Genomic DNA, 13,066 nt, shown 5'->3' with positions numbered 1-13,066 from the left:
CTGTGTGGTTCTGGCCTATACGGCAGGCAGGGGGACAGACTCAGAAATGCACACAGGAGCCTGTTCTTTCCTCTGTGGCCCTCTCTCGTGGCCTGGCCACCAGCCCCACTGTCCCACCAGGTGCCTACATCCTTCTCTGCATGAACATTTGCGCCCCTGGGAATGGGCTTGCTGTCACATCCCGTGTCACCTCCTAGTACAAGCCCCTCTTAACCCCTCTGGCCGGAGCTCCATCCCATGAAGCTCAGGCTGTGAGGGCAGCGCCCTGATGTCAGCTTGGTAATGACCCTGGGCGTCCGGCAGGTGCTTTGAGATGGGCGGGCTCCAGGCTGAGGACTGTCCGCTGGGGACTGTTGTTCCCATTTTGTGCGCATGGAAACAGGCTTAGCTGGATAAAGCAATTCTCATTCATGGCCGAGGTCTGGCTAACTCCAAGGCAGAAGCCTTGACTGTTCCGCTGCTCAGCTGCCCGGGGCGGGCGCCAGGCCCACCACCGTCCCAGCCAACTGCAGAAGCACATGGCCCAGCCCCTCCCACGCAGCGTCCAGAGTTGAGCGGCTCTTACCCCTTGAAAAGAACCCAGGCAGGAGCGGGCTTGGTAGTGGCAGGGCTGGAAAAAACTGGAAGTGTAACAGGAATATTGGCAGAAATCAAAGAATACTGATTGAACTGAGCGCTAAGAGCACCCATCGAGAGACGAGCCGTGATTGATAAAATTCAGGTCAGTGTAGCTGAGTGTTCCCAGAGGCCACGGGTCTCAGCCGGGTGGTGGGCAAGGGGGGTCTCACCCAGCCCCGCCACAGAGCAGTGGTTTTATCAGGAAGGAGTGCCCTGCAGTAAGCAACACACACACGTTCTTACACACACTCACACACACTCACATGCACGTTCTTATGCTCATTCATACACACATGCATACTCTCATACACGCATACACACACGTACACGTTCTTACACACACACACACTCACATGCACGTTCTTATGCTCACACCTGTCCCCGTTTGCTCCGTGGCCTTTCTCACCGCCTGACCAGAAGTGTTGTACTCCTGTCTGCTCTGTCCCCACCCCTGGACACAAGCTCCATGGTGGCAGGGAATTGGCCACGCTCGCCACTGAATGCCCGGGGCCTAAACAGGCACTCAGTGCAGATGGGAGAGTGAGTGAGTGAGTGAGTGAGTGAGTGAGTGAATGAGTGAGTGAACAAATGAGTGAGTGAACGAATGAGTGAGTGAGTGAGTGAGTGAGAGTCTGGAGAGCAGACAGGGCCCAGATCCCCGTCAGCCCCGCGCTGCCACCATGAGGCTTGAATGAGAGTAAAAGGAGTATCGATAAGGAAAAGGCAAGCATAGTGATGTAGTAAATAACGTGACATAACACGAAGACAAACAGCCGAATTCAGGGCCGACTGATGGCCTGTCAGCGGAGGAGGGGGAGTGGGCGGTGGGCTCAGCTGGTGTCCGTGAGCAGCGAGTCAGGCCGAGCCGCTGAAAGGCCCTGCTGCCTTGGCCCCGCTGCCCCCGGCCCCCTGAGCCCCCGCAGACAAAATGCCGTGGGCCTGGGGCTGCAGGTGCAACCCCGGGCGGGCCTGACGCGCATCACTCGGGGAGACGGGGCCGCGGGTTGGACACGGTGTTGTGCCCTCTCTGCAACACTCAGTTTAGGGGGGTTTTTTAGTTATAGTTGCTTAGAGCTCGCAAGCTGCAATGGCTTGACATTTTCTTAGGAAACTTAAATTTAGCAGCGGGGACGCGGTTTGATGACAGCCCCGTCCCGGTGCGTAGCCGTCGGCAGCCGAGCGCTGGGGCCGCCAGCGAGGCTGGTGGGATGTGCTTTCTGTGGCTTCGTCCGCTAAGGGGACCAGGCCCCCGTGACTTGGGGATGCGTCTCCCGTCAGCCTAGGGCACCTGGGGGACTCTCTGCTGCGGTGGCCCAGGCTCTGTGATGGGTGGACGACCCCTGGAGTGACTTCCCTGTGAACTTCGTCACTGTTGCTGGGCAGGTTTATGCTACCGCGTGACCCCAACTTACAAACATGTCCCTTCTTTCTCACGGGGCAGCGTGGTGCTCGGGAGACCCTTGGGCTGAGTCTCTGCTCTTCCATCATCCATGGGTGCCTTGGGGGGCATTACATTGCCCCTGCATCTGGTTCCTGTGGTGAAACGGGAGCTCCTCTATGCCCCTTCCTGGGGGACCTGGGAGGACTCCTGGTGCGTTTGGAACAAATGCTAGTCCCTCCCTGTCTCCTCCCGCCCGGCCTCCCAGAGCCTGGAGTTCCGGCTTGCATTGCTAGAGCCTCGAGCCCTGCATCTGGCTCTGGCCAGTGGCGGGAGGGTTGCAGTGAGATGTGGGGTGGTCGGGGCACGAGGAGGACCGGAGTCCCGGTGCTCCTCCCCCTCCTGCTTCCACCCCTCCTCCGGCTGTGATCGTTTCCTGGGGCCACTGTAACAAATTAGTGGCGGGAGCCTCACTGCCCCCGAGGGCTCCGGGGAGCCGCTTGCCCTTTCTAGCTGCAGCTGCAGGTGGCCCTCGGCGTGGGGCAGCATATCCAGCTCTGCCTTGTCTTCACACGGCCTCCTCCCCATGCCTCCGCGTCACATGTCCCTCACGTGTCAGATGGCTCTCTTCTAAAGACACCTGTCATTGGATTTAGACTCCCGATCCCCAGCGATGTCCTTGACATCCTTCTGTAAAGTACTTGTTTCCAAATAAGTTCACATTCATAGGTGTCAGAGCTTTTGGGGGGTCCATGGTTCACCCCACTGCACGGTCCCTTCTGGGCAACCACTGTGGGACCTGAATCCCCCCCTCAGGAAGGGTCGTTGGTTTGCTTGTGAGCAAGGGAGGAAGGTGAGCCGGAAGCTAGCGCCCTCACTCCAGAGAAGCTCCTCACCGGAGAGCACAGAGGCTCAATGATCAGGTAGCAGTCATGACACAGAATAAGGGTGCCTCCAAAAAGCTTATTAATTCTGGATTTCTTTTTCTTTTTCAAAACAAAAATTGTTTTATCGATTACATTATAAAATTAGACCGTGAAAGAAATGATAGATGCTCGTTTTTCAATTTTCAGACAAGTTAAAGATATAAGTTGCTCCCCCTGCTGATACGTGTGGTTGACATTGTGGCCCCCCGTGTCCTTCCAGCCGGCCTTGGGGGCGTGTAAGGGTGGGCGTCCCTCCGTAAGGATTTTCACACCCATCCTGCACCAGGACACCATCTGCATCACCCTAGGCAGTTGCTGGGCCTCCCATAGATGACTGACCTCTTGGGTTTTCACCTGCTCTGTGTTTCGGGCGTTGGGTGGTCTCCAGTGTTGGATACAGGGAGCCATGAGCACATTCTCTCTGCCTTTTGTGCAGAGGGGGCTCGCTGCCAGTGTGTGGAGGCGCCCTCACTCCACACGCCCCCGCGCACACGGGCCTGCCTGTCTCTGCGTCTCTAACTGGGAGCGCGGTAGACGCCCCCCTGCAAGGTGACCCCTGGCCCTCCTCTTGCCTGTCTGTCCCGACACAGGCCATGTTCGAGCTGGTCACTTCCGAGGCCTCCTACTATAAAAGCCTGAGCCTGCTCGTGTCTCACTTCATGGAGAATGAGCGTCTGAAGAAGATCCTGCACCCGTCCGAGGCTCACATCCTCTTCTCCAACGTCCTGGACGTCATGGCCGTCAGTGAGCGGTGAGCCACCTGCTCTGGGCCTTGTGGGGCCTAGCTTCTAGAAGCTTCTCCTCACCTGGGGCATGGCTGAAGCTGGTGGCAAGAGCTCCTTGCACAGGTTTCTCTGCTTGTGTGTGTTCGGAATTATCTGTAGTAAGATATAAACAAACACGTGAACCCAACCATCTGCCACCCCTCCCAGCAGGGCGGCAGATCACGTCCCCCTGGACAGGCCTGCTACGTGCAGACCCTTCCCATCAGCACAAGTGCTCCACGTGTCCCCCACCATCAGGCAGGTGTGTGGCGGGCATCCTGACCAGGTCCAGGGGGGTCCGTGTGAGCTGCTCTTTATCCCGGTGTCCTAAAACCCTGGCCTGGCACGCGCAGGGCCCCAAGACCGTCTGGGGGCCAGTGCAGAGCCCCGTCCTGGCCTTACGCCTTCTCCCTCCGATTAGATGGGGTTTGCAATAATTTGTGGCAGTGGCTTTGGAACCGTGCTTAGGTTTCGCCTGTGAAGGATGGGAGGAGCTTAACTGAAGGAGGAATAAACAACTATTCACTGATTCTCGCAAAGAGGAAAGGGACGCCAATCATACTCTTAGGATAGAACTTCCACTGACCATTTCCCGCTGGGCCACGGAGTCTGCGGCTCAAAGCGCAAAACTCAGCCAATGGGTGCGCTGGTCCAACCGCACACGTTCACATGTGAAGCCGCGGTGTGGCAGGAGGGGCCCCTCCACCCCTGGGGCGCCCCGGGCACTCTGTGGGCCCCCCGTGGGCCCCTCCTCCTCCGCACGGACACCCACCTCCTCCCGGCAGCCCCACCCAGTGGGCTCGGGTGCACGGTGGCTGAGAGACCCCTCGGCCTCTGCCGCTTCACCCCGTGGGGGAAAGGGAGTCTTTTTATTTATGTATTTACTTATACTTTCTCGTGGGGAATTCCAAACACGCGGAAGTAGAGACACCAGAGTGGCGAGCCCACCGCCAGCCCGGCATCCGGGTTTGCCCGCGTCCCCACCCTCCCCACCGCCCGGGGGATCCCGCTGAAGCGAATCCCTGTCGTCACCTCATCGTGAGCACATCAGTATGTACGTCAAACATAAGGCCCCTTTCTCTCTTTTTGACAAACACTCCTAACGCTATTACGCACCTAAAAACACTGGACGAGTAATTCCCTGATGTGACCAAGCGCGCCCTCAGTGTGGGCATCACGTCCTGCCGCGTCTGTGGCTTTGCCCGAGCCAGGCCCGGTGGTGGCGGTGTGTCCTGAGCGTCCCTGTCCAGGCACCCTTAACCCGAGCCGCTGCCCCGCCGCAGGTTTCTCCTGGAGCTGGAGCGCCGGATGGAGGAGAACATCGTCATCTCGGACGTGTGCGACATCGTGTACCATTACGCGGCCAACCACTTCTCGGTGTACATCACTTACGTCAGCAACCAGACCTACCAGGAGAGGACCTACAAACAGCTGCTGTGAGTGCACCCCCCTCCCCGGCTGCGGGCTGTCGCTTCTCCCACCGGGACACCAAGCCGCCGTCCTGGGACCTCTGCTTTCCTGGGACAGTCTCCACGCCTGGCACGTTCCGGGGGCTGCGGGGTCACGAGAGGAATGTTGACCCCAAGACCACCAGCCACGGCGCCCACCGGACCCGTGTCCGGAACGGCTGGGCTGAGCTCTGTGAGCTTAGAAAAGAGAGTTTGAGGCCGGGAGGGCCCCTCGGGGCCCAGGAGGTCGGGAGGATGGTTTGAACTAGAGCCAAAGGCAAGGATGGGGCGGGGGGTGTGTCTGGTGTTCCAGCGACACCCTGACTTCCTTACTCATCTGCCCACTTGTCAGCCTCCCTGGGGTTCGGGTAGATGAAGTGATTTTCCCATCAGTTTGCCTCTTCTGCCTACCTCACACGTGTGTGCCACGCTCCGGTGACAGTCGAACCCGGGATGTGTTCTTAGCTGCGCTCAGGAGCGCCAGAGGCCTCCCTGAGAAGTGACATCTGAACGCTCCACTCCCCCGGGCCTGGCCGTCCAGCCTCATCGCTGACTGTGGAGGTTTTAAAATTTGAGCATTCGGGGGTTTGGTGTTTTCCATTCGGGGGTTGAAAACTGGGACTCGAGGGAATCGGGACGCTAGCTCTGAGGACAAGCGAGCAGACAGGAGGACAGGATGCCGGCGTTGCAGGGCCGAGGGTGCACGGTGCGCCCCTCGAGCGCAGGGCGTCTGGGCCCGAGGGGACGGCGGCCCCCGCTCCCCACTGCCGAGCCACCGGCTTGTGTCTGCTGGCAGGAGCGGCGCTGGGCCCTGCAGCCGTTGTCCCCAGCCTGTGGCCGCTGCTGTCACTATGTGGGGTCACCTTGCCACAGATCCCTGCTGGGTAAATCACCAAATGCCGCGTCTGAGTCATAGACTTGGCCGCACGAGGAATTCTTACCTTCCCACACACAACATATTTTGCTAAGTTTTCACAGGCCGGGCATGGGAAGCCACTATTGTTATTTGGCTTGCACATGAACAGTCGATTTTCCATTAAAAGACAAGAACTCGGCATGTGTTCCGGGCCTGTGGGCTGTCTGGTTCCTTCCGACTGACGCCACCTGCGAGCCAGAGACCCACTCTCATGTCTGTGTCCCCCAGCCAGGAGAAGGCAGCCTTTCGGGAGCTGATTGCGCAGCTGGAGCTGGACCCCAAGTGCCGGGGGCTGCCCCTGTCCTCCTTCCTCATCCTGCCTTTCCAGAGGATCACGCGCCTCAAGCTGTTGGTCCAGGTACCAGCTTCTCCCACCCGACGTGCGGACCGGGCTTGCGTATGCTTCTCCCGCTGCAGACCGTTTCCTTTGGTCGTTCTAGCTCTCTGCTAGCTTTCTAGGAAGTCCATTTGTTCCACAAACCCTAACGAAGCTCCTACTGTGTGCCAGGCAGTGGGGGACTCAGCCCCTATTCCCGGTGAGCCATAGTCTGGGAGAGAGATCGACAAGCACACACAAGTGGGAAGTGGTCATGGCTGTGAGGACAGTGAAACGGGGGAGCACATGATCGGGGGTCACTGCCTGGCCACCGCCAGTTGGGGGTGGTGAAGAAAGACTCTTAGATAAGTGACATCTGAGCTGAGACTTGGCTAACAGAGAGGAGCCATTCAGGTGACAGGTAACTGCTTATGCAAAGGCCCTGGGGCAGCCAGGCTCACAGGCAGGAGGGCCAGTGGTGAGCTGAGGGAACTTGACAGGAGTGAGTGCAGAGACGTGGTGAGGCCAGTTGAGGCCCCGAGGGACCAGGTAAGATGCTGGCTTCATTCTTCAGGAGGACGGGGCGTCGCCTGATCTGACTGCCTTCGGTGAGCGCACACAACGCTGCCTGTGCAGAGTGATGGGCAGGAGAGTAGGAGGGCAAATGGGAGAAGGGGTCAGGAAGCTATGGGAGAAAGGCAGCTTGGCCTGGGGGAGAGGTGGGGAGGGTGGGAGGTGGGAGGAGGGGAGATCCTGGAGGGAAATCAGAATTGAGATGCCCACTTGCTACTCCGGGGAAGAGGGAGGAAGAGTCTGAGCTGGAGCAGCGTGAGGGATGACGCAGCCCCTGCCGAGGCGGGGAGACAGGCTGGGGAGCATCAGGGTTCCATGTGACCTCGCTGAGCTTGAGATGACTGAGCCCGCGAATCTCCGAGTGCAGAGTTAAAGGGAGAAGTCAGCACAGAGCCTCTCGGCATCCAGGTGGCATTTAGTAAAAGAGACCATCAGGGAAGGAGAGAAAGGGGTCCCAAGACCCAGCCCTGGGACACAGTGCCCAAGGAGGAGTAGGGGGAAGGAGGAAGCCCAGGAGGGCTGGGGCCAGGGAAGCCTGGAGAGGGGGACATTTCCTGAAAGGGGACCCCGTGCCTGCCGCAGGCTAAGGGGGGGGTTGGGTCCACCCGGCAGAGGGAGTGGATGGTGTGGATCTGGCCGTGGTTCTGTGGGCAATGAGCTGACAGGTGACCTGTGAGCCATAGTTAGGGGAGCTCAGAGGTCAGACGGGGCAGAGACCAAAGTCCTGGGGCAGCTAGCTAGTCCCTGGCAGCAGAGTAAGGAGGAGAGGTCCCAGCAGGGGAGGGGGGGACCGGGCCCAGAGGCCTGAGACCAAAGAGAGGGGCGTCAGAGGAAGCAACCCCCACCCCCTGGACAGCCCGAGAGGGCGCTATTCGAGAACTCAGGGAGCACGAACCCAAGTCACAGGGCGCCGGTCAATGAAGGGATGTGTGAGTTTTTTTTTTTTTAACTTGGAAAAACTGAAACAGAAGACAGAGGGGGGAGCATTTAAGAAATCATAGCAAAAGCGCATATATGGTTATATGAAAATCTTAATTTTTATACAATGAAAACCAACGAAAGTAAGATCAAGACCTAGCTCAGTGTTGTGTTGAGGAAGCATGGGGGCGAGGGGAGGGGGTGGCAGCCTGGAGCCGTCAGGGAAGTGGTCCGAGGAAGCGTGTCTGAGGCAAAGGTGAGCAAAAGCCTCATTTTGTTAATTCAAGAAAATCAAACAGTTGGAAAAAAGGCATTTTCATCAGTAAGACCAGAATTAACAAAGTCTCAGGGTCACTGGGACTCGGCTACAAACGGCAGTCCTAGGGGCCAGGCAGGGAAGCCCCCCCACCCCGCCCCCGCCCCTGCCCCGTGCCTGCCATGAGTGATGTGCGCCCCACGGGGCCAGGGCAGGCCTGCGCATGCCCGTACCCCCTCTGGGGCCACCGGCTTCTCTCTGGTCTCCTTGTTGAGCCCCCGGCGGGGGCGGGGGGGCAGGGAAATCTCGGGCTGCAGCTTAGCCTTCATGGTTAACTCTCTGCAGGAGCCTGACTTGTGGTCATCGTTTTAGAGCTGGGCCCCCCTGTGGGTCAGGATGCTCGGTCCTGGGCCTGCTGTGGGTTCTCCTGCGCCCCATTGGGCTCTTCATTGTGTCACCGCTGCATGGGGGCGGGGTGGGGAGGAAACGCCACACAGGATCAAATTAACGCAGATTTTCCTGTGCTCAGAACATTCTGAAGAGAGTGGAAGAAAGGTCTGAGCGTGAGTGCACTGCCTTGGATGCCCACAAAGAGCTGGAAATGGTGAGCTGTGCTTCCTCCTTCTTTCTTCCCAATGAACTGTTTTCCTTGTCTGGACACCTGCCTTCTGGTCCTGCCTCCTCCTCTGTCGCTGTGTCTTTGGAAATTGCAAATTCATTTTTAATATCTGCTTTTGCAATCGAAAAAGGTCATTGAGGGGCGCCTGGCTGGCTTGGTCGGGGGAGCAGGTGACTCTTGAGCTCAGGGTCGCGAGTTCAAGCCCCTCGTTGGGCGTAAAGATTACTTTAAAAAAAAGAAAAGAAAAATCACTGAGTTCCCAAAACAGATCGGGTGTGGCCTGAGCAGATGTCACCGTGCGCCCAGGCCACAGCCGTGGTGACCTCTGCTGCCCCCCACCGGCGGCCCCACGCTTGTCCTTGCCTGCTTCCAGTGTCTTCCCTCCTGTGACGCCCGAGGGGGCTGGATCTGGCTCTTCTTGTGCCCTGATATAGCCCAGCCCTGTGCCTTCCTCCCCACGCCTCTCCCCGACCCCAGGCTGCTCCCCTCCTGTCTGCCCTGGGCTTTTCCTGCCCAAGAGGGAAGACGCCATGTCCATGGCTCACCCTTGGAGAGGCGGTTCCTCCTGGGGGTTGCCAGCAGAGTAGGGGATGTGCGGGGGGTCAGCAGGTGTGTCCGTCCTCGCTGCGAGCCAGCTCTTGGCAGAGGGGCGGGGGCTGCTCTGTCGTGCCCGTGACTGTGATGGGCGAGAGCCTGGGGTTGGGGGGCCCTTTCCACTTCTTGTACCGGAGGCAGCAGCTCAGTGAAAGGACTGGCCTCAGCAGCCATCGGATGGCAGTTCTAAGCCACTTGGAGCCACGAGGGCTCCTTCTCACAGTTGTCTCCCTGGCCGGCCCCTCCTCCTGTCCCTTACCAGTTGGCCACCTGATCAGGCGGGGGTTCACCCCGACCCCCACTGGGCCCCAGAGGGTGAGTCCAGTGACCGTCTCCACCCACGAGAGGCCCATGTGCCGGGGGCCAGGCTCTCTGTTTCTTAAGTTCTTCTCTGCTGTCACCTCCCTTTCTTTCTTGTCTAACAAAAGCTCTACTTGTGCTTCTCATAGCTTACCTTTTTCGTAACAAAGGTGGATTTTTAGGGGCACCTGGCCAGCTCAGTCGGTAGAGCATGCGATTCTTGATCTCAGGGTTGTGGGTTCAAGCCCCTTCTTGGGTGTAGAGATTACTTAATAAAATCCATAAAAAATAAATAAAAATAAAGGTGGATTTTTTTTAGTTTGTAAAAGAAATGATGTTCAATACAAAAAAAAAATTGAGCAAGTGCCCAGAAGTAAAAGGCAGAGGGTAAAGACGGCCAGTTTTCACACACCTCGCTGGTGGCATCCGGGTCCCGCCCTTGCAAACCTGCTCATACATGTAATCTCTGCAAAAAGCGATTGTGGTTTCCAAGCTGGCTTTGCGCTCCACTTTAGTGCATGTAAAATTATTGCAATTTTTAACGATCTCCCCCAGAACAGAGAGCCGCGGCGAGGAGCGGGCCGGCCGGTCTCACTGCAAGCAGCGTCCGCGCACTCTGGGGCCTGCGTGGACAGAGGCGGTGGCCAGGAACGGCTGGGTGCCCCTGGCCTCACGTGTCCCCCCTCTTATGCCAGGTGGTAAAAGCGTGCAACGAGGGTGTCAGGAAGATGAGCCGCACGGAGCAGATGATCAGCATTCAGAAGAAGATGGAGTTTAAGATCAAGGTGAGCCTGCGCCCGTCCATGTGTCCCCAGCCCAGCTGGGCTGGCCGGGGGCATCTGTCCCTGGTCAGGTTCCGTGATCGGCCACCCCGCATCTCAGTACAGTGGCACTTTCGTTGACACCTCTCCTGGCACCCCTCGCTGCCCCTGCCTGCCCCCCCGCCCCCGCCGCCGTGAACATGCCATCGCAGTGGCCTGTGCTTATCTTCTGAGTGTGCAAGGACCCTGGAGCTGCCTGCTCTCATTCCTTGGCTGTGTGACCTTGAGCACTTAGTTGACATGAAGCATGTGACAAGGACCATTCCAGGGATTCTTACATGGGGGGCGGGCGGGTGGACTGAAAATCTGAAGCAGTGACCGACCTCCCCCGACTTTATGTCAAGCTTCAGGCATCAGTGAGCCCCAAGGGTCCCTGGGGCCTGGTTTCTGGTGACGTGAGCGCATGAGCACACCGTGCCCACTGAGGGTCCCTGAGGTCCTGCTGTGTTGAGGAACTGAGCCCCAGCTGGGGCCTTCTGGGCTCCCCCCGTGTCTCCACCTGCCGCGCCGACCACTGGGTGCCAGGAGCCTCCCCCGGAGCCGCACAGCGGGCGCCTGCAGACTGGCCTGCTTGTCCCATGGCACCCGGTTCTCCCCTCTCCCCTGTGAACTTGGCCCCCCACACACACACACACCTGTGTAGAGACATGAGTCCACACAGACACACTTAGACGCAAGCACACACAACAGACAAATGCACGGCCGCACCCAGGCGCGCACACGGCCGCACGCATGCCCGCACACATGGGAGTGTGCACCCTCATGCACGCGCGCGCGCCCTTCCGCACTTGCCCGGCACCGCTCCGTCCCCCCCACCGCACCCCCAGTGCGGCCCCCCATGCCGTTCCTCCGGTTAGCACGCCAGTGAGGCCAGGGGAGCCTGGGGAGGGAGGCGGGGCCTGGAGGGACACAGCCGACCTGACGCCGTCCCCCCCCCCGCCCCCCGCCCGGCCAGTCGGTGCCGATCATCTCCCACTCCCGCTGGCTGCTGAAGCAGGGTGAGCTGCAGCAGATGTCCGGCCCCAAGACGTCCCGAACCCTGCGGACCAAGAAACTCTTCCGGGAAATTTACCTCTTCCTCTTCAACGACCTGCTGGTGATCTGCCGGCAGATCCCGGGGTGAGCAGGCGGGGGGGCCCCTGCCCTGGCGGCTGCGTCAGTGCTAGCCCCTCGGTCACCGTGGGAGGCGGCAGTCTGGGGGGCCGGGGGGACCGGTGTTCAGGTGGGGGGCTTCCAGGAGGAGGTGAGGAGTGGCCAGAACAGGAGGGCCAGCAGGACTGGGGGTGGCGGGTTCCCCGGGACCCTGGGGCCTCCTTGGGAGCAACACACTCACCCTGCCATCCTGGGTCCCCGCAGAGACAAGTACCAAGTGTTTGACTCGGCCCCGCGGGGCCTCCTCCGCGTGGAGGAACTGGAGGACCAGGGCCAGACGCTGGCGAACGTGTTCATCCTGCGGCTGCTGGAGAACGCGGACGACCGGGAGGCCACCTACATGCTGAAAGCGTCCTCTCAGTGAGTGCCCCGCGCCGCCGGCCCTGCCCCTCACGCCCGAGGCGCCTCCGAGTCTCCGTCCCAGGTGGAGCAAGGCTCCGGGGCTCAGCACACACCTGGTGGCCCACCGGCCGCCAAGGGCCGCCATCAACTGGGGGGGGTGGTGTCTGCGTGTGTCCTGTCTGGGTCTCAGGCTCTGGAAGGGCCTCTCTTTCCTGATGAGATGTAGAGCCCTTGGGGCCACGCTGACCAGTGCCCCACACCACTGGGTGGTCCCAGGGCCATCTTATCACCCCTCTGAGCGGCCAGGCCACCTGCCATGCAGCCCCAGGGCTCTGTGAGGGACAGCCAAGGTCAGTGTGGACAGAGGTGCTGGAGCCCCGTGGGGTGCCCTGCACTTGTCCCCACCGGACGGAGCTCACAGGTCACGCCCCCCATCTAGGTCCAGTTCCTACCACCCAGATGGGGACGACAACAGCCTTCCCCGGTTCCATGTCTGAGAGCCTGTGGCTTCAGGGCTGTTTGGGGTGTCTGGGGGGGCTCTCCCTCACCAGCGGACCTTCACGCGTGTCAAGGAGATTCTGTAGGGCTCCCCATGCCTCTCCCTTGGATTCTGGGCACCCCCTAGCTGTCCTGCTGTGGCCTTGTGGGATGCCTGGCACCACGCCGGGGTGGGGGGGTCGCTCTGTGGTTTCGGCAGTGTCCTCCTCCATGTCCCAGGAGTGAGATGAAGCGTTGGATGACCTCACTGGCCCCCAACCGGAGAACCAAGTTTGTTTCCTTCACTTCCCGGCTGCTGGGTAAGTGCCCTCGGGGAGGGGGAGGCCGCCTGCAGGGCGGGGCGGGGCGCTGCAGGGCAGGGGCGGGGGCGCTGCAGGGCAGGGGCGGGGGGGGGGGGGGGGGGCTCTCTGCGCTCTGACAGGGTAGTGCCTACGAGCCAGCCGTCCCACCGGCCACATGGCTTCCCCCGCCCGAGGGGCTTTGAACCAACCCGGATGGACGACATCAGTGTAACTGAGCTTCACAAACACGTGGATGCTTAATAATGAAATAAGTCACTGGGTCTTAAGTGACAGGTCCCACAAGGAAACCAAGAGGAATTTGGGCCCAGAAGGCAAACGCCAGTGT

General features: G+C 59.8%; 1 protein-coding gene across 1 annotated transcript in view; it reads left to right on the top strand.

Moving 5' to 3' along the window:
• NGEF (neuronal guanine nucleotide exchange factor) overlaps nt 1-13,066 on the top strand; it is a 38,318-nt gene that overhangs the window by 23,190 nt on the left and 2,062 nt on the right. Inside the window, exons 4-11 of the mRNA XM_036109561.2 lie at nt 3,513-3,673; nt 4,970-5,122; nt 6,279-6,408; nt 8,643-8,717; nt 10,322-10,411; nt 11,403-11,566; nt 11,804-11,959; nt 12,659-12,738. Of these exons, the coding sequence (XP_035965454.2) occupies nt 3,513-3,673; nt 4,970-5,122; nt 6,279-6,408; nt 8,643-8,717; nt 10,322-10,411; nt 11,403-11,566; nt 11,804-11,959; nt 12,659-12,738 (1,009 nt within the window). The remainder of the gene's footprint in view (nt 1-3,512; nt 3,674-4,969; nt 5,123-6,278; nt 6,409-8,642; nt 8,718-10,321; nt 10,412-11,402; nt 11,567-11,803; nt 11,960-12,658; nt 12,739-13,066) is intronic.

The sequence above is a fragment of the Halichoerus grypus genome, chromosome 4 (assembly GCF_964656455.1).
Source record: "Halichoerus grypus chromosome 4, mHalGry1.hap1.1, whole genome shotgun sequence".
Lineage (NCBI taxonomy): Eukaryota > Metazoa > Chordata > Mammalia > Carnivora > Phocidae > Halichoerus > Halichoerus grypus.
Note: the sequence above shows the minus strand (reverse complement) of the source record. Positions and strands in the feature narration are given on the sequence as shown.